The following is a 27632-nucleotide window of genomic DNA, read 5'->3' as shown; positions in this document are numbered from 1 at the left end:
TGCCAAGGGCTGACCCTGCTCTGCAGGAAGGAGTGCCTTCCCCAAAGTCTCCGCTGTGATGTCTCCCGTCTTCCCACGCCAGAATCACCGACCTTCTTTATTTCATGCCTGTGGTGAACTTCCCTTGATCCCACGTTGAGTGTCACCAGTCATAGAAAATCGTGCAACTTCCCTTTTTTAAGTTCTTCTTGCTTGGCTTTAGCCTTCTCCAACTTAGAAGCCTACTGAAACTCATCATTAATCGCAAGATAGGGCCACGCGTTACACCCACGTTAAGAGTTTTGATGACCGACGGAGACCAGATGTCCCAGCTGATGGGACGATCAATAAGCAGGTACCAGTTACTGTTAAGAGGGTGATGGTGGTCTCTCTGTCTTCCTTCAGGCAAACCCAGTGGGACCCTCCTACCTGGGACAGCCCAGGGGATGATGCCAGCCTTGAACACGAGGCTGAAATGGACCTCGGGACCCCAACGTACGACGAAAACCCCATGAAGGTAAGTGCGGGGCCAGCGAGGGAAACGCGGCATTACCATCTCTTTGACAGACTGTGGGGATAATCCCGTGCTGCGGAGCAGGAACAGCAAATGCCAGGGCTGTTGCTGAGGTCGGTACGGACTTGGGGGGATGACGGAGGGAAAGAAGTGACCCAAGATAAGCTGTAGTGGCTATACTGACCATAGGACCACTGGTTTTTGTGCTTTAAAACGGTGGTAGAGGATTCACGGAGTTAAGTTGTTCTTTTCTTGGCACTGTGAAATACCCGACGAAATATGCTGTGCTGCCCAGTAGCTGCCGAAGAGCAGCTTCCCCTGGTTGCTGCCAGATTGTGCCCTGGTGACAAATAGAATCACAGAATCGTAGAGGTTGGAAAAGACCTTTAAGATCATCGAGTCAACCGTAAACCTAACGCTGCCAAGCCCACCACTACACCATGGCCCTAAGCACCTCATCCACACGGCTTTTAAATACCTCCAGGGATGGGGACTCCACCACTGCCCTGGGCAGCCTGTGCCAGTGCTTGACAACCCTTTCAGTGAAGTAAAATTTCCCAATATCCAGTCTAAACCTCCCCTGGCACAACTTGAGGCCATTTCCTCTCGTCCTGTCACTCGTTACCTGGGAGAAGAGACCGACCCCACCTCTCTACAGCCTCCTTTCAGGTCGTTGTAGAGAGCGATGAGGTCTCCCAAATAGTCGAGCAGAGATTTTCGTGGTGCTCCCACCTCCTCGGCTCCCACCTAAAGACCCCGTTGCTCCTTTGCTCACCTCTCGGGCCGCGCTGACCGGGGCTTGGGTGAACACAGGACTTCCCTGGGGGGCGGCTGATGTTCTGCCCTGGACGCCAAGCGTCGGCTGCAACCTCATGTGCGGAGACGACCTTATAACTGGCCAAAAAAAGGGCCGTGGCGAGGGAAAATGTTGAAATAGGAAAAACTAACGGTGCAGAAGCAGAGGAGCTGGGAGCTCTGTGTTGCTTCCACCACCAGCTGCCTTTCTGCTTTCCTGGTGAGTGCTGCAGCATCTCCGTCGCTCCTGCTGTCAAAGGTGACACCTGAGAGGACGGAGCTGCTCTCCACATGGGATTTAATTCCCAGTTAGGTCCCTCTGCGGCCACATCTACCCCAGTGCTCGGTGGGAGGGGACTTGGCTGAGCCTCCTCCTCGGACTCGTCTGCCATCGGTGTGGGTTTCCAGCTCTGCCAGCCCTTGCAAAGCAGGGAGGGCAGACTCTGAGCAGCCATTGCTGGGCCCCTATAGATAAATCAGCCTGTGTAGCTTTCTGATTCCCTAAAAAGAAGAGAGAAGAGCTGTGGAAAGAAAGGTTAGCCAGGTTGTAACTCTCAGGGAGCAATTCTCTTGGTGCTCCGGTGATACCCACAGACTCGGGGCTGATTTTGCTGTAGGTACTGAAGGCGCTGTCCGTCCTAGAACACCCAGGAGCGTCTCCCACTGCTGCCGTCGCCTTCCCGCAGGCTCTTTCCGTGTGCTGCCAGGATCCTAAGCGTTAACCCAATCCCCATAACGCCTCTGAGTACTTCAGCTGGGATTCCTGGCGAGTTCACTTAAACTACATTATTTACAAATATTTGTCTCCCTGTAAAAAAGTTAATTAGAAAATGGACCAAGACCTGGCACACACCGCTCAGTCACGGAGCCTTTACTTCTGCAGAGGAATCCAGAAAAGCCTTTTAAATGATTTTTGTCCATGGGTCGGTATCACGCGTTCCCTGCCAGCGTTCCCTGCCGGCATCGCCTGCCGTTCTGGGAATCTCGGCGGGCAAAGGAGCAAATTGTCACGGCACTGGGAGGATTCATAAACACGCGAGCGTCCTGGGATCGCTGGGGCTTGCTGGATCCCTTCGGTGAGCCTCGGGTTCGGTAGCGTGCAGTGACCTTGCGCCGCACTGCTCCGGCTGATACCTCGCTTTATCGTGCTCAGCAAAAGCATTAAAAACTGAGCTCATGCAGCTTTATGAACTCTCCAGATGACTCGGGCTGAAAGAGCAACAAATATTCCTGATTTGCCTGTTTCCTACAGCGCATTTCGCTTTGATGGGAAGAGTTGTCCGTGTGCTTGCCTCGGGTCGATCCCAGTTTATCTGCACTTGCCTGATGCTTCTGGGTTGGGTTGCAAATTGCTGTTGAAGGCTATCGGCGTGCAAAGGGAGACGCGAGAACCTGTTTATCAAACAGACCTTCATTTTAGGCTTGAAGGCGAGGTTTTATTAAGCTGGAACAGCCATAAACTGCATCCCCACGGGGGGATTTGCTGCTCTAGCTGTACGAGCCAAAGTTAAATGGTGCGGACCAGCCTGGAGATACTGGGGAACGTCCCTGTGATGAGAACGAGGCGCTGAGAAGAAGGTTGGGCTCTTCTGAGCGAGAAAATAGAGTTCTGCTGGTACTTTGCAGCTTGGGAAGTCTTTTTCCTGCTGACTTTTGAGGGTCTCGGCGGTGCCCGTGACTGCAAAGGGAGCAGCAAGGAAAGATGCTTCTGTAAATGCAGGCAAGCGTTCACATGCCAGATTCCAAACCTTTGGGATAAAAAAGGTGCTGAGGACTGGGGCGATGCTCGAAGGGCTTCGCCTCGGGGCAGACGTGAGCTGGCTGCTTCTGCCTGAAGTTTTCGCTGCTCACTCAAACCCCGAAATCCCAGTTTTCAGGTGCAAAACAATTCTGAAGCCATCAATACCTCGTTCCTAAATTAACACCGGCCGCGTGGCTTTGGCTGACCTCGCGGCGATGTGGTTCTTCCTCACTTCAGAGCTTTAAATCTTTTTCATCTTGGCCAGCATCGCCTGAAGGTTGGGCTTTTCCCGGCTGTGGAAATAACGCTGAATTCCCATGTGGTCGTAGCTTGCTCACCGCCGCCTCCGTAAGACGCTTCCACCCTGAAATTGCAACCGCATTCCTTGGATTTTTTTACCCTCCTCCCCAGCCCGCACCTTTTCCAAGAGGGATTAAACCCTCCGGCATCGTGGCTCCGGCCATCCCACAGCTGCTGCTTCTATTCCTGGTGTCCCCCGCCTGCAGGGCACCGCTCGCCTCGGCGAAACGCGTGCGACAGCGGCGACCGGGGTATTTTATTTCCTCCGGAACGTGTTCAACACGCTTCTGAGCATCATCTGCTCCCTTCTCGATACCCTCAAAGCCCCGGCGTGGCCGGTGTTGCTACAGCTGGTGTCAGCAATGGGTGAGCTCTCCTGGGGCTCGCACGCCGGTATAGTGATTTTGATGGAAGGGCACAAGACGTGCGCGACGCCACGCTCGCTATTTCCCTTTAAAGCCCGTTTTAAAACATGCATTTTCCCCTGGAAAAGGGGTTTCATGAGAGGGTGGCCTGGCGGAGCGCTCGGGGAGGCTGGCAACGACACAGGGCTGGATGCCGAAGTTTTTGCATCCTTTTAAGATGCAAAGGAAGAATTAGAAATTAGAAATAAGATGCACAAGGAGAAATTAGCACCTTTGCACAAGGAGTAGCTTAGAAATGGAGTTTCTATTTCTCCTCATGCTCCTCAAAATTTTGGCACTGATTTTTCCCCGTCCCGCGTGCTCCGGCCGAGGGGAGCAGGATTTCCCCTGAGCTGCCAGACCGTGCTGCCTGCCTGGTGTAGGCAGCCCTGCCTGCGCCGGGGCAGGGACCGCAGCCGTGCATCGGCTCACGGCTTTCCCATCCGTCGGGCTTGGTGGTCAGTCGGGGTTTGGCTTCTCCTTCCCGCTCCGGTCCCTGGAAAATGCTATTTTTCCCTTCCAGGTCACCCCCACAGCCCAGGCAGCTCCCACGGTTGTGGTGAGAAGCGATGGAGCCTTTCCACAGCTTGAAATCCCAGGAGCATTTAGTCCCAGGCTTAATCCAACCAGGCCAGGCTTTAGTTTTGCATTTACTTTCTTTACGCATTGATTTTCACTCGTCTTTATTTGGCCTTTGCAGCGCTTCCCTGCAAGCTCCTCCAAACCCATCCCCTCCGGCTCTACTTCAGCCAGCTAATTAGCGCTGATAATTTATAACATCCTTTGAGGGCTAAATTAAAATCCCGTCGTTACCAAACTGACCCGCGTAGAAAATAACTCCTTCCTTGGGCCGACTCGGGGGAATTAAGAGAAATTTGGGTGTGCTGGCAAACCCGCGGCTTGGTGAGGGAGAAGGGCTCGGTGCCGGGAGGTGGCTGGGCTTGGGGACAGGAGGTGGCAGGGCTTGGTGACGCCACCGTGCCGGTGCCGCGCCGCGAGCCGGCAGGGAGCCATCTGCTCCCCATTACCAACCTTTTGATGTCGGTACCCGAGCCGCGGGCAGGGAGCGGCGAGCTTTGATGTGCGGCCAGCCCAGAGACGCACCAGCGCTCGCTCAGGACAGCCCTCGGCAATAAAACTTCCCCGTCAAGGGTTGATTTAAGCCCCACGTCGGTTTGCTTACGGGACTTCTGCCCTCCGGCCTAAACCAGGCGCGTCTTTGGGGTTTGAAAAGGATGGGATGGCTCCTGCTTTTTTCAGTGTTAAATACTTTAAAAAAATTGGGTTTTTTTTTAAATAAAAAGAGCAGAAAGGAGAAGGCAAACCCCCCCCGGCTTTGCAAGCCTTTAACGAGCCCTTTTGCTCTCTCCAGCCTTAAAATCTGAGTCGTGATAACCCGCGGTACCCAAACCTCTCTCAAAAACCAGCGTCGGCGGAGAGATGCTGCTTTTCGCTCTCTTAAGACTCCGAGGAGGTCGCGGGGCTCCAAGGCGAAGCCCACGGGGATGGGCGTGCGTGGAGAGGCGGGCGTCGAGCTGGCGGCGAAGGGATGCTTGCCGGGATGCAGCGGGCGCAGTTTCTACTCCGTTAATGCAGGCAGCAAATCAAATCAGCCGGTGCTTGTGCTCCGTGGGATTAGTACTCGGGGGAACAGCCAAAAATTCCTATAAAATTCAATTTATCCTTCCGCAGTCGTCTATAGCTAAAGAGAATCCGCTGTGAACGCTCGCCAGCGGGGTCCCAGCCCTCGCAGCGATTTCGGCACGGGGATGGTTCCGGCAGGGACGGTTCTGCTGCCGTCGATAGCTGCCGCCGAGCGCCTGGCTTTGATTAACGGGCTGAATAAGCGAGCGTTGCTCCAACGGCCCCCGGAGCGGGGTTAGGACAGCGTCCCCCCCGCCTGGGTGTCCGGCCGTGCCGGATTCATCCCTGCAAATCACGGTTGTGCCGGTAATTAGGCTTTAACGTGGGTGAAATAAATGGGGGGCGGTGATCAGCTGCTTTCCTTCTCCCTCGCTCCAGCTACGGATAATACCCCCACCGCAGCGCTCGCCCCCCCAAACCAGACCGACTCGCCCAGGACCAGCTCGCGCCCTTTTTCCAGCTTTTTTTCCAAAGAAAACAAGAGCGAGGAGCGGCCCCCGTGCCTCCCCGGGGGCTGTGCTCCCAGCCCAGCAGCGTGGCTGGAGCACGCCGGGAAGCGTGCCAGGACCGGGCTGGGGAGCGCACCGGGCACTGTGCCGGGATCGGGCTGGGAAGGGCTCCGGAATTGGGCTGGGGATCGTGCTGGGACCAGGCTGGGAAGGGCTCCGGAATTGGGCTGGGGAGGGTGTTGGGATCGGGCTGGGAAGTGTGCCGGCACCGGGCTGGAGAGCGTGCCGGGATGGGGCTGGGAAGCGCGCTGGCATCGGGCTGGGGAGCGGACTGGGACCGGGCTGGGAAGCGTGCCAGGATCGGGGTGGGGAGCGTGCTGGCACTGGGCTGGGAAGCTCACCGGGACGGGGCTGGTGCGTTCCCTGGGACCAGACTGGGAAGCGCGCCTGGTTTGGGGTGGGGAGCGTGCCGGCACCGGGTTGGGAAGCGCACCGGGACCGGGCTGGGAAGCTCACTGGGACCAGACTGGGAAGCGCGTGCCTGGATTGGGGTGGGGAGCGTGCCGGCATCGGGTTGGGAAGCTCACTGGGACCAGACTGGGAAGCTCACTGGGACCAGACTGGGAAGCGCACCTGGTTTGGGGTGGGGAGCGTGCTGGGACCAGGCTGGGAAGCGCACCGGGACCGGACTGGGAAGCGTGCGCTGCCGGCCTGGCTGTGGGGCAGGGGTTGGCAGGAGGAGCGCTGTCCCCAAGGTGGGGACAGGGACGGGGACAGCCCTGCTCGCCTCGGCCAGCGTCTTAATACCCGTTTTTGTCCCCCTCTCCAGTCTTCCAAGAAGCCCAAGACGGCGGAAGCGGACACGTCGAGCGAGCTGGCCAAGAAGAGCAAGGAGGTGTTCAGGAAGGAAGTGAGTTCCCCCAGCGCCCCGGGAGGTTTGTCACCGTCCCACGCCGGTGACGTGACCCAGGGGGACGCCGGAGCGGGGGCGTCGGGGTTCGCCGTCCTCGCGCGGGCGATGGGACGCCGGAGCGGGGGACCCCGCCGCTCGGGGACGTCGGGGGTCCCGCCGTCCCGCGGACGGTCGGGTCTGGGGGGTTGGCGGATCCCCGGGGGGGCCGGGGCAGGGGCGGCGGGGCGGTGGGCGAGGGCAGGGCCGGCTGCAGCTCTCCGCTCCCGCAGATGTCGCAGTTCATCGTGCAGTGCCTGAACCCCTACCGCAAACCCGACTGCAAGGTGGGGCGGATCACCACCACCGAGGACTTCAAGCACCTGGCGCGCAAGGTGCGGGGGACGCGGGGGACGCGGGGGACGTGGGGGATGCGGGGGACACGGGGGACTCAGGGGTATGTGGGGGACACGGGGAGACGTGGGGGACATGGGGAGACGCAGGGGGACATGGGGGATGCGGGGGGACACAGGGGGACATGGGGGATGCGGGGAGACGTGGGGGGACACGGGACACAGGGGATGCGGGGGATGTGGGGGGACACGGGGGACACACGGGATGCGGGGGGATGTGGGGGGACACGGGGACGCAGGGGATGCGGGGGACGCAGGGGGACATGGGGGATGCGGGGGGACACGGGGGATGTGGGGGGACACGGGGACGCTGGGGGATGCGGGGGACAGGGGGACGTGGGGGGATGCGGGGGACGCGGGGGACATGGGGGATGCAGGGGGACGTGGGGGGACACGGGGACGCAGGGGATGCGGGGGGATGCGGGGGACGCGGGGGACATGGGGGATGCAGGGGAATGTGGGGGACACAGGGGACACAGGGGATGCGGGGGACACGGGGGATGCGGGGGACACAGGGGGACGCTGGGGGATGCGGGGGGACATGGGGGATGCGGGGGACAGGGGGACGTGGGGGGATGCAGGGGAACGCGGGGGGACATGGGGGATGCAGGGGGACATGGGGGGACACGGGGGACGCAGGGGATGCGGGGGACGCTGGGGGATGCGGGGGACGCTGGGGGATGCGGGGGACGTGGGGGGATGCGGGGGACGCGGGGCCGGGGTCGCATGGCCCCTCCTGCGGGCGCGGCGTGCCGGGTAGGGGAAGGGAAATGGGAACGGCGGGGGAAGGTGGGGGAGCCACAGCCGATATTTGGGGGATCACAGCCAGCGTTTGGGGGGTGCTTGGGAATGAGGGGACATATTTGGGGAATATTTGGGAAAAATAGGAAATATTTCAGGACTAATAGGCAATATTTGGGGAATAATAGCAAATATTTGGGGAATATTTGGGAAAAATAGGACGTATTTGGGAAACAATAGGCAGTATTTAGGGAATATTTGGGAATAATAGCAAATATTTGGGGAATATTTGGGAGTAATAGGAAATACTTGCAGAATAATAGCCAGTATTTGGGGACTAATAGCCACTATTTGGGGGATATTTGGGAATAATAGGAAATATTTCAGGAATAATAGCCAATATTTAGGGAATATTTGGGAATAATGGGACATATTTGGGGAATAATAGCCAATATTTAGGGAATATTTGGGAATAATGGGACACATTGGGGAATGTTTGGGAAGAATGGGACATATTTGGGGAATAATAGCAAATATTTGGGGAATAATAGGAAATATTTGGGAATATTTAGGGAATAATAGCCAATATTTAGGGAATATTTGAGGAATACTAGCCAGTATTTGGGGAATGGGAAATATTTGGGGAATATTAGCCAATATTTGGGGAATAATAGCCACCTTTTGGGGAATATTTAGGAATAATGGGAAATATTTGGGGAATAATAGCTACTATTTGGGGAATAATAGGAGATATTTGGGGAATATTTGGGGAATAATAGGAAGTATTTGGGGAATAGTAGCAAATATTTGGGGAATAATAGCCAATATCTGGGGACTAATAGCCAAATGGCTTGGGGAATGCCCAAGACTTGGATTACTGGGAATAACGGTGCCATCCCGGCCCTGCCGCCCCCCGCAGCTGACTCACGGCGTCATGAACAAGGAGCTGAAATACTGCAAGAACCCGGAGGATCTGGAGTGCAACGAGAACGTGAAGCACAAGACGAAGGAGTACATCAAGAAATACATGCAGAAGTTCGGGGCCATCTACAAACCCAAAGAGGACACGGACCTGGAGTAACCACCACCACCCCCCATCGATGCCGGACCCAGCCAAACCCTGGAATACCCGATTCTGCCAGGATTCGCGGTTTTAAACCACCAACCTGTGAATTTATTATTATTATTATTATTATTATTAATTATTATTATTATTATTTTAAAAAAAGAAAAAAAAACACAAAAAAACCCAAAAGAAAATAAACTTCGTTCCCTACGGCGTGAGGCGGTTTGTGCTGCCGGGGCGACGCGGAGGAAAAGCCGGGCTTTGCTAAACTGGGCTTTGCCGGCTCCCCTACCCCAGCGGTGCTGTCGGACGCACGCACCCCGTGCGTCACCAAGCTCTGTATTATATTTTAACGTATATGTGAATATATTGATAATTTGGGGTTGTTTTTTTGTTGGTTTTTTTTTGCTTTTAGCCCAAGACGTGCCGATACCACGGGAACACTTTGTAAGGATAGTTTCGGGGTTAATTTTGGTTTGGGTTTTGTTTTGTTTTTTTTTTTTTTTTTTTTTTGGTTGTTTCCTTGGTTTTATTTTTGGTTCTGCGAGGTTTAATCTGTTTTCATGTAAATATTGTGGAGCGGGGCTGCCCCCGGATTTCTGGCAGGCCTCGTGCTATGTTGATAAGATTGATTTTACTGCTTAAATCATTTTACTTTATCCAATTTTTACGGAACTTTTTATGTAAAAAAAATTAAAAAAAAAAAAATAAAAGAAAAATGACCAAAAATCGATACCGGCCCCGGCCCCAAAAGAGGTTTGGCACGGCCGGGGGGGGGCGGCTGGGGGGACCTGGCGGTGGCTCTCGGGGAAGCCCCTGTCACCCTTAGCATCCCCATGGGGGGGACAGGAGGGGGCTTGGGGGGACACAGCTCGGGGCAGGGGTGCCCGTGCACATTTTGGGGTTAAAACGGCTCTTTTCCGTCACGCAGCGTCCCCCGGTGCCGCCTGCCTTGGGGTCTTTGGGGTTGTTTCCCCCCCAGGGCCACCCACCCCTCTGCTGTCCTTATGGGGACGGGTGTGGGACGCGCGCCTGGGGACAGACGGACGCCTGAGGACACACATCCCGGGGACACACGGACACCCGAGGACACACGTCCCGGTGGCACGCTTGTGGGGACACATGGATGCCTGAGGACACAACATCCTGGTGACACATGCCTGGGGACACACAGGGACATCTGAGGACACACGTGCTTGGGGGGACACACGGACATCTGAGGACACACATCGTGGTGACATGCGCTTGCAGGGACACACGGATGCCTGAGAACACACATCCCAGGGACACGCGCTTGTGGGGACACACGGACACCTGAGGACACACATCCTGGGGACACATGTCCTGGGGACACACGGACACCCGAGGACACACATCCTGGGGACACGGAAACCTGGGGACACACGGACACCCGAGGACACACATCCTGGGGACACGTGCTTGGGGGACACGGAAACATGGGGATACGTGTCCTGGGGACACACGGACACCTGAGGACACACATCCAGGAGACACATGTTTGGGGGACAGGGACACCTGGGGACATACATCCTGGGGACACACGGACACCAAAGGGGACACATCCCGGGGGCACAGACACCTGGGGACACGTGTCCTGGGGACACGCACTTGTGGGGACACACGGACACCCGAGGACACGCATCCCGGGGACACAGACACCTGGGGACACGCGTCCTGGGGACACACGGACACCAAAGGGGACACATCCTGGGGACACGGAAACCTGGGGACACACGGACACCAAAGGACACACATCCCGGGGACACGCACTTGTGGGGACACACGGACACCCAAGGACGCACATTCTGGGGCCACATGTTTGGGGTACACAGACACCTGGGGACGTGCATCTTGGGGACACACGGACACCCGAGGACACACAGCCCGGGGACATGGAAACCTGGGGACACGCGTCCTGGGGACACACGGACACCAAAGGGGACACATCCCGGGGACACGGAAACCTGGGGACACACGGACACCCGAGGACACGCATCCCGGGGACACAGACACCTGGGGACACGCGTCCTGGGGACACACGGACACCAAAGGGGACACATCCCGGGGACACGGAAACCTGGGGACACGCGTCCTGGGGACACACGGACACCAAAGGACACACATCCCGGGGACACGCACTTGTGGGGACACACGGACACCCGAGGACACGCATCCTGGTGACACACAAGTGACACATTTAATGCGCCCACCCAGGGACCAGACGCGTCCCCGAGCCTCCCGTCCTCTGTCACCGTCCCCACCAAATTACCCCCCCCCCCTTCCCCGCACCCCTAAAAAAGTACAAAACCCACGTTAGAAAAACCCACCAACCCACGGGGAGCACCCGCCGCGCCCACCCGGCGCCCGTGGCACGTCCCGGCGGGCCTCGGGGACCCGCGGTCACACGGCGGAGGTGGCGTCCCCGGGTCCCGCCAAGCGCTGGGCCACGTCCTGCCGGCCGATGGCGGCCAGGGCCTGGCACAGGGTCTCCAGCGTGGCCCCCTCGGTGCCGGCCCAGGCGCTGAGCAGGGTGCGGGTGGGTGCCCGGCCCCGGCCGAAGGTGCCGATGGCGTCGGGGCCGAAGCCCAGGCGGGCGGCCAGGCTGCGCCAGTCCCCGCCGGGACCCCCGCTCTCCAGCAGCCGCTCCAGCTCCTCCTGCCGCTGCGGGGCCACCGCGCCCAACGGGTGCCCCTCGGGGCGGGGGGCTGCGGGTGGGGGTCAGGGTCAGCGCCCAAAATCACTGCCCGGCGCCCGGCGGTATTTCTGCGCCGGAGGTGTCGCCGGCTCCCGGGAGAGAGAGACCTACCGGGGCACGGGTGCTCCCCAGCCCCATTTGGGTGCTGCCCAACCCCATCCAGGTGCTGCCCAGCCCATTTGGGTGCTCCCCAGCCCCATTTGGGTGCTCCTGAGGGAATGGGTGCTGCCTGACCCCATTTGGGTGCTCCCCAACCCCATTTGGGTGCTCCCTGACCCCCATTTGGGTGCTCCTGAGGGAATGGGTGCTGCCTGACCCCATTTGGGTGCTTCCCGACCCCATTTGGGTGCTCCCCAACCCCATCCAGGTGCTGCCCAGCCCATTTGGGTGCTGCCCAGCCCATTTGGGTGCTCCCCAACCCCATTTGGGTGCTCCCCGACCCCCATTTGGGTGCCACCCAACCCCATATGGGTGCTCTCCAAGGCATGGGTGCTGCCCAACCCCATCCAGGTGCTCCCCAACCCCATTTGGGTGCTCCCCAACCCCATTTGGGTGCTCCCTGACCCCCATTTGGGTGCTCCCCAGGGCATGGGTGCTGCCTGACCCCACCCAGGTGCTCCCCAATCCCATTTGGGTGCCACCCAAACCCATCTGGGTGCTCCCTGACCCCCATTTGGGTGCTCCCCAACCCCATCCAGGTGCTGCCCAGCCCATTTGGGTGCTCCCGAGGGAATGGGTGCTCCCTGACCCAATTTGGGTGCTTCCTGACCCCCATTTGGGTGCTCCCCAGGGCATGGGTGCTCCCCGACCCCATCCGGGTGCTCCCCAATCCCATTTGGCTGCTCCCCGACCCCCATTTGGGTGCCACCCAACCCCATCTGGATGCCCCCCCAAGGCATGGGTGCTGCCTGACCCCATCCAGGTGCTCCCCAACCCCCTTTGGGTGCTGCCTGAAACCATTTGGGTGCTCCCTGACCCCCATTTGGGTGCTCCCCGACCCCCATTTGGGTGCCACCCAACCCCGTATGGGTGCTCCCCAAGGCATGGGTGCTGCCCAACCCCATCCAGGTGCTCCCCAACCCCATCCAGGTGCTCCCCAACCCCATCTGGGTGCTCCCCAACCTCATCTGGGTGCTCCCCAACCCCATTTGGGTGCTCCCCAACCTCATCTGGGTGCCACCCAACCCCATTTGGGTACCACCCAACCCCATCCGGGTGCTCCCCGGGCCATGGGTGCTCCCCAACCCATCTGGATGCTCCCTGCGCTGTAGGTGCACCCCAACTCCATACGGGTGCTCCACAAGGCCACGGTGGCACCCCAAACCCATGTGGGTGCTCCCTAGAGCACCCCAACCCCATCCAGATGCTCCCCAAGGTACGGCTGCTCCCTGGGGACAGAAGCACCCTGACCCTCACCCACCCATGAACACGGGTGCTCCCCAACCCCATCCTGATGACATCGGGGGACAACCCCCCCCCCCACCCCGAACCCCACCCTGGGATGGGTGCTCCCCCGAAAATGGGTGCTGGGTGCTCACCCTTGCCGGGCTGGTGGGGCTCCTGCAGGCTGTGGGTGTCGAGGAAGACCCCGCTGTCACTGTGCAGCTTCTCCCCCTCGGGTGACGTCCCCAAGTCCCCCGCCCGCGCCTTGGCCAGCTGCTGCTTCTGCCTGCACGTGTGCCAGCTGCCCGCGGGGACAGAGGGGGGGTCACCCAGGGTGCTGGGGTCCCACCCCACCCCACCCATGTGTCCCCCTGCCCAACCTACCACTTGAAGGCCACGTAGGCGAGGAGTCCCACCACCACGGCGGCCAGGAGGGAGCAGTAGACGGGGATGATGTCCTTGCCGGTGGCCTCGGGCGGTGGCGGCACGAACTTGGGGGTGGCGGGTGAGGGGTCCCCCGTCACCGGCTCCCCGGGGGGGTCCCCCTCCATGCGCTCCAGGTCCTCGACTACGGGGATGAGGTTAGGAGAACCCCGCTCCCACCCCCCCTGCCTCAGTATCCCCTTGCAGGGAAACCAGCACCCATGGGTGGCTAGTGGGGTGGGGGGGGACACCCTAAACATGTTGGGGTGCTGCAGTGTGTCCCCTCAATTCACCCCAATTTCCTTTGCCCCCCCCTCCCCCCGTGATGCACAGCACCCCAGACCCACCCACGGGGAAACTGAGGCACAGCCACCAACCCCACAGTGAAGCCCCCCCCCCCCCGCCCTTCCTGGGTGCCACCCCCCGCCCTTGGGTGCCACCCCCCCTTCCTGGGTGCCACTCACGGGTGCAGAGGGTGTCGCGGGTGGGGGTGCAGGCGCGGGCGGGCGGCAGCGGGCAGGGGGTGCAGGGCTGGCAGGGCTCCACCGCGCTGCTCAGCGCCGAGAAGGTCCGGTCTGGGGGGGGCGTGAAGGGTGCTGAGGGGTGCGTGGGGGGTGGGGGGTGGGGGTACTCACTGTGGGTGCAGGGCTGGCAGCGGGTGTCGGCGTGGCCGCAGGGCTCGGTGACGCCGAAGCCGGGGGGACAGGGGGTGCAGCAGCCCCCCCCCGCCGTCCTCCCCCTCCCCCAGCCCCCGCCCCACCCGGGCACCTGCGGACACGGGGGGGGTCCTGCCTCAGTTTCCCCTCGACGTTGCCCCCGGGGACGGGGTGACCATGACCCTCCCCCCCCCCCCCATGGCGGGGCTGGTTTGGGGTCCCCGTGGTCCCGCGTGGGGGGGGGGGGAGGAGGGACGGGGGTGCTCGGCCCCGGCGGGGTGGGTGGGCGTGGGAGGCGAGTGCTTGTGCCCGGGGGGGGGGGGTACAATGGAATGGAGGGGGGTGAGAGACTAATGGGTAAAAAAAATAATAATGAAGGCATAATGAACTAAAATGAATAAAATTGGAAAATCAAATCAAAGGAAGAGAAGGAAACAATCGAAGGGAAAAGAAAACCAAGCGTGAAATAAAAGACCCTGACATGAGCTAAAGGAGCAAGAGATGGAACGGAACGAAACGAAGTGCAAGAAAGCGAAAACATACGAAGTCAAGTAAAATAAAATCGAAATAAAAAGAAATAGAGCAAGAGGAAAAGAAAGAAAATGAAAAGAAAATGAAATAAAGTAAAAGAAAAGGAAATGAAGAAAAGAAAAAGAAATGAAGTAAAATAAAACGAAATACAGTAAAATAAAAAGAAAATGAAATAAAGTAAAAGAAAATGAAATAAAGTAAAAGAAAAAAAATAAAGTAAAAGAAAATGAAATAGAGTAAAAGAAAATAAAAAGAAAATGAAATAAAGTAAAAGAAAATAAAATGAAATAAAGTAAAAAAAAATAAACCCAAATAAAGTAAAATAGAGTAAAAGAAAATAAAAAGAAAATGAAATAAAGGAAAAGAAAAGGAAATAAAGTAAAATAAAATAAAAATAAAAGGAAATAAAAGGAAATAAAGTAAAATAAAATAAAAAGGAAATAAAGTAAAATAAAAAGAGAAGAAAAGGAAAAGAAATAAAATAAAATAAACCCAAATAAAAGGAAACAAACGAAATCAAACAAAAGAACAAGAAATACAAGACATGACGGGAAGCGAAACGGCGCATCCCGGGCAGCGGCGGCCCGGCGGCCCCGGGGCCAGCGGGGAGCCCCGTCCCGTCCCGTCCCGTCCCGGTCCCGCCCGCACCGGGCAGAGCAGCACCAGCAGCAGCAGCGGCAGCAGCGGCGGCACCGGCACCGGCACCGGCACCGGCACCGGCAGCGGCACCGGCAGCCGCAGGAGCGGCCGCACCGCCCGGCCCCGCCGCATCGCGGAGACCCGGGCCCGGCCCCGGGACCCGCTCGCTCCGCTCCGAGCCGCTCCGAGCCGCTCCGAACTGCTCCGAACTGCTCCGAGCCGCTCCGAGCCGCTCCGAACTGCCCCGAGCCGCTCCGGTCCCGGCCGGCGCCGCTCCGCTCCGCCTCGGTTCGGCTCCGCTCGGTCCGGTCCGGCTCCGCTCGGCTCCGCTCGGCTCCCTCCGGTCCCACTCGGCTGGGCTGGGCTGGGAGCGGCTCGCCCCGGGCCGGGCAGGGCGGGGCGCTCCACCATTGGCTGCGAGCGGCGGGGCGGGGCGGGGCTCCGCGCGGAGCTCCGCCCCTCTCGGCTCGGCTGGGTTCGGGTCCGCTCCGGCCCAGCCTCCGGTTCGGGTCCCGCTCCGGGCCGGCCCGGTGGCCACCGCCCGGGCGGGGACTGGACTGGCCCAAACTGGGCCGGAGCGGGCCGCTTTCACCCGGTCACGCTGGGACCGGGGGGACCGTGTCCCCCCCCGCCACCTCCCTGTCGCCTCTCAGCCCCGGGGGCAAAAGTGCCTGGAAATGGGAAAAGCAGCTTTATTGAGGCCGGTGTGGGGAGGGGGGTGCAGCACCCCGGAGTGGGTGCAGGGCCTTGGTGTGGGTGCAGGACCCCGGCGTGGGTGAGGGGTTTCGGCATGGGTGCAACACGCCGGTGCGGATGCAGCACCCTGGTGTGGGTGCAGGTTCTTGGTGCGGGTGCGCAGGCTCGGCATGGGTGCAGCACCCCAAGATGGTTGCAGGACCCTGGCATGGGTGCACAGTCTTGTTGTGGGTGCAGGGTCTTGGCGTGGGTCGCAGCATGGGTGCAGGGCCTTGGTGTGGGTGCAGGGTCTCGGTGTGGGTGCAGAACCCTGGTGTGGGTGCGGAGTCTCGGCGTGGGTGCAGCACCCCAGCATGGGTGTGGGTGCAGGGTCTTGGTATGGATGCAAGACCTTGGCACGGGCGCAGCACCCCAGCATGGGCGCAGCGCCCTGATGTGAGTGCATGGCCTTGGTGTGGGTGCAGGACGCTGGCGTGGGTGCAGCAACCCCCTGGCATGGGTGCAGAGTCTTGGCGTGGGTGCGGGGTCTCGGTGTGGGTGCAGAGTCTTGGCGTGGGTGCAGGATCTTGGCGTGGATGCAAGACCTTGGCATGGGTGCAGCACCCCGGTGTGGGTGCATGGCCTTGGTGTGGGTGCAGGGTCCCGGCGTGGGCGCGGCGCCCCGGCAGCTCCCCGCTCTCCTCCCTACCAGCCGCGGACGGGGTGCCAGAGCTCCACCACCTTCCCACCGGCGTGGACGTAGTAGACGGGGTGCATGGCGGCGGTGGCGCAGGCCTGCAGTGGGTAGGGATGCTGAGCCGGGCGTGACCGGGCGTGGCCGGGCGTGGCATGGCAGGGCGGGTACTCACATGGAAGGGGATGAGAGCCAGGATGCTGCCCAACGGGAAGCGCCCGAAATCCAACCGGCCGTCGATGGCTTCCACCTGCCCGTGCTCCTGCGTCAGCCCCACCAGCCTGCGGGGACACGCCGTCACGTCGCCCACCCGGCTGTGTCACCCCCACCCGTGCCACCCACGGCGCCCACCTGAGCTGAGGGTGCCCCTCGATGGCGGCGCAGCCCGTGGGCGCCTGGTCCCGGCCATGGAGGCTGAGGGCGGCCCACCCGCAGTCCACCAGGAGCTGGTTGCGGTGGGGATAGTGACCGATGACCCTGGTGAGGACACGGATGGCCACATCCTCCGGGTGACAGGAACCCAGCAGGGTCTGCTGAAGGTCTGGGAGAAGAGGGTGCCCAGCCCGGGTTGGGGTGCGTCCCACCCTGGGGGGGTCACACCAGGGTTGGGGGGTGGTCCCAAGACCCCCAACCCACTCACCGTAGAAGAGGTAGTTGCCTGGGTGGAGCTCGGTGAGCTGGGCCATCTCTGGCACCGGGTGGCTGCAGGACGGCGTGGAGCCGATGCTGGCCTGGGGACACGGCACGCCCGCCCGCCGCAGCCTGCCGGCACACGGGACCCTCTGAGCGGCCAGGGCATGGCCAGGGGGACATCACCCCCAGGCACCGTGGGAGTGGGAGCAGAGGTGGGGCCATCACTCCCCCACCCCAGGCACCATGGGGAACAAAATCAGAGGTGGGTCCATCACCCCTGGTGTCACAGGAGCAGGACCAGAGCTGGGTCCATCACCCCCAGGTGCCATGGGAGCAGGACCAGAGGTGGGTCCATCACCCTTGGGTGCCAGAGGACCAGGACCAGAGGTGGGGCCATCACCCCCTGCGCCAGGCACCATGAGGAACAAGATCAGAGGTGGGTCCATCACCCCTGGTGTCACAGGAGCAGGACCAGAGCTGGGTCCATCACCCCCAGGTGCCATGGGAGTGGGACCAGAGATGGGTCCATCACCCCTGGTCACCATGGGAACAGGACCAGAGGTGGGTCCATCACCCTTGGGTGCCAGAGGAGCAGGACCAGAGGTGGGGCCATCACCCCCTGCGCCAGGCACCATGGGGAACAAGATCAGAGGTGGGTCCATCACCCCTGGTGTCACAGGAGCAGGACCAGAGCTGGGTCCATCAACCTTGAGAACCATGGGAGCGGGACCAGAGCTGGGTCCATCACCCTTGGGTGCCATGGGAGCGGGACCAGAGGTGGGTCCATCACCCTTGGGTGCCATGGGAGTGGGACCAGAGCTGGGTCCATCACCCCTGGGCACCCCAGGAGAGCGACCAGAGGTGCTGATGCCCCAGGGAGCCCCAGATGTGCGAGGGAGACCCCCAGATGTTCAAGGGAGCCATCCAGATGTGGCAGAACACCCCCCCCCCCACTGCGGTGCGCCAGGAGGACCCTGAGATGTGCTGGGGACCAGCCAGCTGTGCCTGGATGCCATCCAGATGTGCCAGAGAGCCCCCAGATGCAATAGCGAGCCCCCAAACACCCAAGGCAGATCACCCCCCCCAGATACGCCAGAGCACCCCTCCAGATGTGCCTGGGCCCACCCCCAGATGTGCCCAGGCATGCCCAAATGTGCCTGAGGTTCACCCACATGGAGCTGGAGACCCCCCAGATGTTTTAAAGCACTCCCAGACATGTCTGGGAGCCCCCAGATGTGCCACTGCACCCCCAGATGTGTTGGAGACCCCTTCAGATGGTTCTGGGAGGCCCCAGAAGTGCAAGAGACCCCCCCGATATGCTGGAGACCCCCAAGATGTGCCAGGGTGCCACCAGATGTGCCCAGGTGGCCCCAGATGTGCCAGAGATCCATCCAGATGTGCATGGGACCCCCCAGACATGCCATAGCAACCCCAGCTGTGCCTGGGACCCCCTCAGATGTACCAGGACATCCCCAGATGTGCCAGAGGTTCCCCCCACATGGGCCTGGGATCCCCCAGGTATGTCAGAGCCCCCCCAGATGTGCCAGGGCACTCCCAGATGTGCTCGGGAGCCCCCAGATGTGCCTGAGATCCACCTATATGGGCCTGAGCTCTCCCCAGATGTGTTAAAACATCCCCAGATGTTCCAGGGACCCCCTCCGATGGCTCAGAGCACCCACAGATGTGCGCAGGAGCCCACAGATGGGCTCGAGCACCCCCCCGAGTATGGCCGAGCTCCCCCAGATGTTCCCGGACCCCTCCCAGATGTTCCTGGACCCCTCCCAGATGTGCCAGAGCACCCACCAGATGTGCTTGGGACCGGCTGCAGATGTGCCTGGCACCAGGCCCAGCTGTGCCAGGGCACCCTTAGCTGTGCTGCGGACCCCCCGATGTTCCCGGGCACCCCCAGATGTGCCCAAGATCTTCCCAGATGTGCCCGAGCAGCCCAGATGTGTCCCATCCCCCCCCCCCATATATTCAAAGGCCATGTGGCGAGGGGGTGCCATGTCCCCACATGGGGGGGGGGGGTGTCACACCCCTCCCCCGCTCTCCCTGGCCCCTCTGGGACCGTGGGGCTCATCGAGGCGTGGGGGGGGGGGCAGAGCAGCCCCCCCGATTTTAAAGGGGAGGCGGGGGGGCAGCAGGTTTCCCCGCGTGCCTCAGTTTCCCCACTGCAAACCGGTGCCACAACAGAGAGGGGTGGGACCGGAGACCCCCCAGGAGGGGTCCCCAGGGGAGCACGGCCCCATGCACAGGGGATGGGGGTCCTGGGGGACCCCACTGACACCCCCCCCCCCCCAAGGGGGGACCATCCGGCAGCAATTCCCTGCGGGATGCAAAAACCCCGCTGGGACAAAAGGGTGACAAGGCGGGGGCGGGGGGGGATGACAATGACACAGGTCACAACCTGCCACCAAAGCCACATCAAAGGTGAGCGGAGCTGCCGGCATCCTCCTCCGGCGCCCCGGGGGGGCTTTGTAGGGCCCCCTTTTATGGGGGGCATTTGCATTTACAACCAGGCACCGGGGTTTTATGGGGTGGGGGACACCCCCCTCCCCCATGGTGGCCAGCTTGCACCCCTCCCCCCCCCCCAAATCCCCTTAACTCTGCCCATCCCTGGGTTTGGGACACTCACGCGGTGACGAAGTCAAGCACGGCGGCGGTGGTGGCCCGAGCGATGGCTTGGATGGCGGGGACATCGCGGCAGCCGTAGGTGTCCCCGCAGTGAGCGTAGACCCCCACCAGTGTCACCTCCTCTGGTGCCTCCTCGGCGATGGCCCGGGCCAGGGCCACCGCACCGGGGTCCGTGGGCCGCACGCCGGCTGCCGGGCCAGGAGGAGGGTCCCAGCGTGGCTCGGGGGTGTGGGTGCTGGGGTGGGGTGGGGTGGGGTGGGGGGGGCTTTGGTGCCCCATGTTGGGTGAGATGGTGGAGACGGGGGCTTGGGGGACGGGGGCATCACCCCCACGGAGCGTCCTGGGGGTGGGTGGGTGAAGATGGGGTTTGGGGGGCTGAAATGTCCCATCGTGGGGGGTTATGGGGGCTCTCCCCATGGAGCACCCTTGAAGAATGACATTGGGGGGGGGGTCTTGAATGTCCCATCCTGGTTGAGCTGCTGGGGGGACATGGGGTCCCCTTCCATGGAGCATGCTTGAATAATGGCTTTTGGGGGGGTGTGTCTTAAATGCCCCATCCTGGGGGTTATGGGGCACCCCTGCCCCATGGAGCACCCTTGAAGAATGACATTGGGGGGGGGTCTTGAATGTCCCATCCTGGTTGAGCTGCTGGGGCTGGGGGGGGACACATGGAGCATGGCACCCCATGGAGCATCCTGGGCTGGGTGGATGGAACCACCCTTGGCGAGAACGCGCGATGTCCCACCTCCGCGTCCCCCCACCCCACAGCACCCCAGACACCGGTGGGATCCCAGACACTGGTGGGATCCCAGACACCAGTGGGATGCCAGATGTTGGTGGGATCCCAGACACTGGTGGGATCCCAGACACCAGTGGGATCCCAGATTCAGGTGGGATCCCAGACACCGGTGGGATCCCAGACGTTGGTGGGATCCCAGACACTGGTGGGATCCCAGATGCAGGTGGGATCCCAGACACCAGTGGGATCCCAGACACTGGTGGGATCCCAGATGTTGGTGGGATCCCAGATGTTGGTGGGATCCCAGACACTGGTGGGATCCCAGACACCGGTGGGATCCCAGATGTTGGTGGGATCCCAGATGTTGGTGGGATCCCAGACACTGGTGGGATCCCAGACACCGGTGGGATCCCAGATGTTGGTGGGATCCCAGAGGCTGGTGGGATCCCAGACACCAGTGGGATCCCAGACGTTGGTGGGATCCCAGACACTGGTGGGATCCCAGATGCAGGTGGGATCCCAGACACTGGTGGGATCCCAGCCACTGGTGGCATCCCAGACGTTGGTGGGATCCCAGACGTTGGTGGGATCCCAGACGCCGGTGGGATCCCAGACGCCGGTGGGATTTGGGGTGTGTGGGGGTTACTTTTGGGGGGCCACCTACCCCTGCCGTTCCCGCAGTCGAGCTTGAGCCAGACGAGCCAGCGCTTGCCGGCGGGCAGCGGGTGCTGGCGCAGGAGACCCAGGGCCTGGGGGCTGTCGAGGAGGAGCTGGAAGGTTTGGAGGTGCTGGGCCAGGGCAGCGCACTCCTCCAGCCGCCCCCCCGGCAGCGGGTAGGCGTAGAGGATGTCATCGAAGCCCCCCGCCGCGAAGAACCGGGCTTCGGCCAAGGTGGAGACCACGATGCCGCGGCGGGTGCCGCCCGTCGCCAGCTCGGCACCTTCTCTGGGGGAGGGGTGGAGGGAGGGGTGATGGGGGGTGCTAAGGGGGTGCCTGGGGGGGATGTTGGGGGATGCTGGGGGAGAAGGGGGGATACTGGGGGATACTGGGGGGAGGTGGGGGTGCTGGGAGGATGCTGGGGGTTGCTGCGGGGAGAAGGTGGGGGACACTGGGGAGGATGCTGGGAGGATACTGGGGGGGCACGATGGGGAGGAAGGTGGGGGATACTGGGGAGGATGCTGGGGGGTTACTGGGAGGGATGATGGGGAGGAAGGTGGGGGATGCTGGGGAGGAGGATGGGGGAGGATGGGGGGTGCTGGGGAGGATGCTGGGGGATACTGGGGGATACTGGGGGAAGGCGGGGGTTGCTGAGGGGGAGGATGGGGGATGCTGGGAGGGATACTGGGAGGATGCTGGAGGGGTGTTGGGGGATGCTGGGGAGATGCTGGGGGGATGTTGGGGGATTTTTGGGGGAGGATGGGGAGATGCTGGGGGTTACTGGGAGGGATGATGGGGAGGAAGGTGGGGGATGCTGGGGAGGATGCTGGGGGTTGCTGGGGAGGAGGGTGGGGGATGTTGGGGGATGCTGGGGGGATGCTGGGGGTGTGGGGGGACACACTCACAGCGTCTTGTGGGTTTTGACGTGGGGGCGCAGGCGGAGGCCGAGGGCCCGGCAGCGTTCCCGCATGCGCTCGGCGTTGAGCCGCATCGTCGCCCGGTCCAGGGTCAGCGCCGGGGTGGGCAGCTGCTCCAGGGGGGCCCCCAGCCAAATGCTGGTGCTGTGGAGGGGGGGGAACCTGCCCTGCACCCAGCCCTGCACCCAAACCTGCACCCAAACCTGCACCCAGCCCCGCACCCACCATGCACCCACCACCCCTCCAAACCCGTACCCACTATGCACCCCCCAAAAAAAACCCTTGCACCCACCCTGGACTCATCCGGCATCCACTTTGCACCCACCCCTGCACCCAAACCTGCACCCACCCCTCCCCTGCGGGCACAGAGGTGGCTGCTGTGGGTCCCTGCCCCTTGGGTGGGGATTGGGGGCTGGGGGCCAGTGGGCTGAGCCCCCCCACGGGACCCAGCGCCCAGGGGTGCTTTGGGTGGGGGTGGTGCTGGGGCAGCCCAGGGGTGTCCCCACCGCTGGGCACAAACCTGGGGGTTCCCTCGGTCTCAGGCGGACACTTGGGACTGGGACATCTGGGACTGGGAAACCGGGGAGTGGGACACCTGGGTCACCTCGAACAGGGACACTGGGAGCAGGGACAAGTGGGACTGGGACACCTGGGACTGGGACACCTGGGACTGGGAAACCTGGGACTGGGACATCTGGGGCTGGGTCACCTGGGGGAGGGACATATGGGACTGGGATGTGTGGGGCAGGGACACCTGGGATATGGAAACCTGGGACAGGGACACTTGGGACAGGGACAGCTGGGACTGGGACACCTGGGACTGGAACACCTGGGTCACCTGGGACTGGGACCTATGGGACTGGGAAACCGGCGAGTGGGACACCTGGGTCACCTCGAACAGGGACACTGGGAGCAGGGACAAGTGGGACTGGGAAACCTGGGACTGGGACACCTGGGACTGGGACACTTGGGACTGGGACACCTGGGACTGGGACATCTGGGACAGGGACACGTGGATCACCTGGGACTGGGACATCTGGGAGTGGGAAACTGGGGAGTGGGACACCTGGAGAGGGACATATGGGACCAGGACACTTGGGACTGGGACATCTGGGACTGGGACACCTGGGATACGGACACCTGGGACAGGGAGACTGGGAACAGGGACAAGTGGGACTGGGAAACCTGGGACTGGGACACCTGGGACTGGGACACCTGGGACTGGGACACCTGGGGCAGGGACACTTGGGACTGGGACATCTGGGACTGGGACACCTGGGACTGGGACACCTGGGTCACCTAGGCTAGGGACACTGGCAACAGGGACACCTGGGACAGGGATGCCCGAGACTGGGACACTGGAAACGGCCACCTGGGACTGGGACACATGGGACTGGGCCACCTGGGCCCAGGACGCGGGGACAGGGACACTTGTCCAGGGCCAGGTGGGATGGGGACACCCGGGCCCTCCGGGGAGTGACCTCGGTGTCCCCACCAACACCTGGGGCACCCACCGCAGGCTGTCTGGGGTGAAGGTCCCGGTGGCACCCTGAGCACCCATCCCTCCCCCTGCCCACCTGTCTGTCCGTCCGTCCATCCCTCCGTCCGGCGCTGTGGCTGCTCCCGGCTCGGCTCCGGTGGCTCTGGTGGCCTCGCTGGTGCCCGCTCCACGTGACGCCGTGGGCACCCGCAGCCAGCCTTGGCTGGGGACAGAGGTCGCTGCCGGCCATGGGGCCCCCCCGGGGGTGGCAGGGGCAGGGGAGGACACGGGCACCGCGGCCGGGGACATTCAGCCTCCCCGGGACAGCACAGGGACAGCCTGCCAGCTCCCTGGGGACAGCGGCTGGCTACGGAGCCCCGTGTCCGTGGGGGGCCGAGGAAGGACGGCTGAGACCTGGAATGCTCGTGCTCCATGTGCCTGGGGCTGCTGAGACCTCCCGTGCTCATGACACGTGGGTGCGTGGCTGCTGAGACCTGGCACGTTCATGACACGTGGGCACAGGGTTGCTGAGGGCTGAGGCCGCACGTGCTCGTGACATGTGTGCACATGGCTGCTGAGAGCCCAGCTGCCCCGTGTGCGTGACGCAGGAGTGCACGGCTGCTGAGACCCCCCATGCTCGTGACACATGGGTGTAGGGCAGCTGAGACCCCCACACTCGTGACACAGAGGTGCAGGGCAGCTGAGACCCCCCATAGTCGTGACACATGGGTGCACGGCTGCTGAGACCCCCACACTCGTGACACATGGGTGCAGGGCAGCTGAGACCCCCCACACTCGTGACACAGGGGTGCATGGCTGCTGAGACCCCCCACGCTTGTGACACATGGGTGCACAGCTGCTGACACCCCCCATGCTCGTGACACATGGGGCTATGGCTGCTGAGACCCCCCACACTCGTGACACGTGGGTACAAGGCAGCTGAGCCCCAACCATGTCCATGGCACATGGATACGCGGCTGCTGAGACCCCCCCATGCTCGTGACACATGGGTGCACGGCTGCTGAGACCCCCCATGCTCATAACACGTGTACAGGGCTACTGAGATCCCTCCCACTCATGAGACGTGGGTGCAGGGCTGCTGAGACCCCTTACAGTCGTGACACGTATGCACATGGCTGCTGAGACCCCCCCCCACTCGTGACATGTGGGTGCACGGCTGCTGAGACCCCTTACAGTCGTGACACGTATGCACATGGCTGCTGAGACCCCCCCACGCTTGTGACACCTGGGGCTACGGCTGCTGAGAGCCCCCCCCACTCATGACACGTGGGTGCACGGCTCTTGAGACCCCCCCAGTCTCGTGACACAGGGGAACCGGGCTGCTGAGACCCCCCCACCCCTGACACATGGGTGCTCGGCTGCTGAGACCCCTCATGCTCGTCACACGTGGGTACACAGCTGCTGAGCCCCCCGCCCCCACTTGTGACACGTGGGTGTACAGTTGCTGAGACCCCCCCCCACTCATGACAAATGGGGCTAGGGCTGCTGAGACCCCCACACTCATGACATGTGGGTGCATGGCTCTTGAGCCCTCCCCAGTGTTGTGACACATGGGTGCACGGCTGCTGAGACCCCCCACTCATGACACATGGGTACATGGCTGCTAAGACCCCCCACGCTTGTGACACGAGTGCACGGCTGCTGAGACCCCCCACACTCATGACACATGGGAACAGGGCTGCTGAGACCTCCCACACTCGTGACATATGGGAACTGGGCCGCTGAGACCTCCCACACTTGTGACACATGGAGCTACGGCTGCTGAGACCCCCCCCACTCATGACACAGGGGAACCGGGCTGCTGAGACCCCCCGCACTCATGACACGTGGGTGCAGGGCTGCTGAGACCCCCCATGCTCATGACACGTGGGTGCAGGGCAGCTGAGACCCCCGCACTCGTGACACGTGTGTCCCCATGTCCCAGCCCGGCCAGGCCCTGCTACGGAGGGCAGGTCCCCCCCCCCCCCGGGGGGACGGGACACACGGGGGGGGGACGCACCGGGGGGGGGACACACACCCCCATCCAGCGCGGGGCAGACAAGGGCCTTGCAGGCGTTTATTTCCCATAGATATATTATTATTATTATTATTAATTTTTTTTTCTGTAAAATATCTAAAAATGGATAGAAAAAAAAAATAAAAGGGGCGGGGGGACACACCGGCCGGCTCCTGGCCAGCGGGCGCGGCGGGGGGGGGACGTGGCACCCCCCTTCCCAGCGAGGGGTCCCCCGCCTCCTCCTCTCCCCCGTCCCTCTGCGGGACGGGGGGGACGCGTCCCCCTAAAATTTGGGGGGGGGCTGGATAAGGCCACGGGCGATGGGGCTGAGCAGACAGCGTGGGGCTCCCCGACCCCCCCCCCCCCCCGCTTCGCGGGGCGCAGGGGTCCCCCCCTCTCGCCGTGCTGCGGGGGGCACGGGGCAGCCGGGGTGGGCGCGGGTGGGCGCCAGGCTAGGACTTGCCCTCGGCGCGGTTGTACTCGGTCTCGCCGGCCGAGACCTGGGAGATGTGCCGCGTGGAACGCCACAGCCGCCGGTGGAACTGGCCCGGCCGCACCTGGGTGGGCGGGGGTGAGCACCCACCCCCTGTCCCTGGCCCCTGCCACATCCCCTTCTCCTCCCTCACCGCCTTCGCCATCCCCACCCTCACCCCTTCTCCATCCCCACCCTCACCCCCTTCTCCACCTCCACCCTCACCCCCTTCTCCACCTCCACCCCCTTCTCCACCTCCACCCTCACCCCCTTCTCCACCCCCACCCCCTTCTCCATCCCCACCCTCATCCTCTCCATCTCCATCCTCACCCCCTTCTCCACCTCCATCCTCATCCTCTCCACCTCCATCCTCACCCTTTTCTCCACCTCCATCCTCACCTTCTCCATCTCCATCCCCACCCTCATCCCCTTCTCCACTTCCATCCTCACCTTCTCCATCCCCACCCTCACCCCCTTCTCCACCTCCACCCTCACCCCCTTCTCCACCTCCACCCTCACCCCTTCTCCATCTCCACCCTCACCCCCTTCTCCACCTCCACCCCTTCTCCATCTCCACCCCCTTCTCCACCCCACCCCTCTTCTCCACCCTCACCCCCTTCTCCACCCCCACCCTCACCCCCTTCTCCACCCCCACCCCCTTCTCCATCCCCACCCTCATCCTCTCCATCTCCATCCTCACCCCTTCTCTACCTCCATCCTCATCCTCTCCACCTCCATCCTCACCCTTTTCTCCACCTCCATCCTCACCTCCTCCATCTCCATCCCCACCCTCATCCCCTTCTCCACTTCCATCCTCACCTTCTCCATCCCCACCCTCACCCCCTTCTCCACCTCCACCCTCACCCCTTCTCCATCTCCACCCTCACCCCCTTCTCCATCCCCACCCTCACCCCCTTCTCCACCTCCACCCCCTTCTCCATCCCCACCCTCACCCCCTTCTCCACCTCCATCCTCTCCCCCTTCTCCATCCCCACCCTCACCCCCTTCTCCACCTCCACCCTCACCGCCTTCTCCATCCCCACCCTCACCCCTTCTCCACCTCCATCCTCACCCCCTTCTCCATCCCCACCCTCACCCTGTTCTTCTCCACCCTCATCCTCTCCATCTCCATCCTCACCCTTTTCTCCATCCCCACCCTCACCCCTCTTCTCCACCTCCACCCTCACCCCCTTCTCCACCTCCACCCTCATCCCCTTCTCCACCTCCACCCTCACCCCTTCTCCATCCCCACCCTCACCCCCTTCTCCACCTCCACCCTCATCCCCTTCTCCACCTCCATCCTCACCCCTTCTCCATCCCCACCCTCATCCCCTTCTCCACCTCCACCCTCAACCCCTTCTCCATCCCCACCCTCATCCCCTTCTCCACCTCCATCCTCACCTTCTCCATCCCCACCCTCACCCCCTTCTC

At 62.0% G+C, this 27632-nt stretch overlaps 4 protein-coding genes across 6 annotated transcripts in view; 1 reads left to right on the top strand and 3 right to left on the bottom strand.

Annotated features, from left to right (window-relative positions):
• The window catches only part of SETD2 (SET domain containing 2, histone lysine methyltransferase), a 70734-nt gene extending 61417 nt beyond the window's left edge, over positions 1-9317 (top strand). The window contains exons 18-21 of the mRNA XM_072854895.1: positions 385-496; positions 6656-6736; positions 7009-7110; positions 8789-9317. Of these exons, the coding sequence (XP_072710996.1) occupies positions 385-496; positions 6656-6736; positions 7009-7110; positions 8789-8950 (457 nt within the window). The 3' untranslated portion in view covers positions 8951-9317. The remainder of the gene's footprint in view (positions 1-384; positions 497-6655; positions 6737-7008; positions 7111-8788) is intronic.
• Positions 9318-11244: 1927 nt separating this feature from the next.
• Positions 11245-14749, bottom strand: LOC140647207 (death domain-containing membrane protein NRADD-like). Of its 2 annotated transcripts, XM_072851570.1 has the most exons (5): positions 14093-14742; positions 13922-14032; positions 13419-13602; positions 13190-13335; positions 11245-11661 (listed from the first exon to the last, which is right to left on the bottom strand). In XM_072851570.1, exons 1-5 carry the CDS (start codon positions 14493-14495, stop codon positions 11357-11359), a joined length of 1149 nt encoding a protein of 382 aa, XP_072707671.1. In that variant the 5' UTR covers positions 14496-14742; the 3' UTR covers positions 11245-11356. The 2 variants fall into 2 exon arrangements, with proteins under 2 accessions (XP_072707671.1, XP_072707672.1); XM_072851571.1 differs by lacking the exon at positions 13922-14032 and having other exon boundaries at positions 14093-14749.
• A 1914-nt stretch (positions 14750-16663) lies between these two features.
• On the bottom strand, positions 16664-23829 carry LOC140647206 (D-serine dehydratase-like). The gene is made up of 8 exons (XM_072851569.1): positions 23810-23829; positions 22221-22376; positions 21323-21603; positions 19921-20107; positions 17293-17414; positions 17004-17193; positions 16828-16933; positions 16664-16753 (listed from the first exon to the last, which is right to left on the bottom strand). The coding sequence occupies exons 1-8, from the start codon at positions 23827-23829 to the stop codon at positions 16664-16666; spliced, it is 1152 nt and encodes a 383-aa protein (XP_072707670.1).
• Positions 23830-25837: 2008 nt separating this feature from the next.
• NBEAL2 (neurobeachin like 2) overlaps positions 25838-27632 on the bottom strand; it is a 32639-nt gene continuing 30844 nt past the window's right edge. For both annotated transcript variants that reach the window (XM_072854892.1, XM_072854893.1), the window contains exon 55: positions 25838-26286. In XM_072854892.1, coding sequence (XP_072710993.1) covers positions 26182-26286 — 105 coding nt within the window. In that variant the 3' untranslated portion in view covers positions 25838-26181. The remainder of the gene's footprint in view (positions 26287-27632) is intronic.

This window comes from Ciconia boyciana, chromosome 2 (assembly GCF_034638445.1).
Source record: "Ciconia boyciana chromosome 2, ASM3463844v1, whole genome shotgun sequence".
NCBI classification, from domain to species: domain Eukaryota; kingdom Metazoa; phylum Chordata; class Aves; order Ciconiiformes; family Ciconiidae; genus Ciconia; species Ciconia boyciana.
The sequence above is the reverse complement of the archived record's forward strand: the minus strand, read 5'-3'. Positions and strand labels throughout refer to the sequence as shown.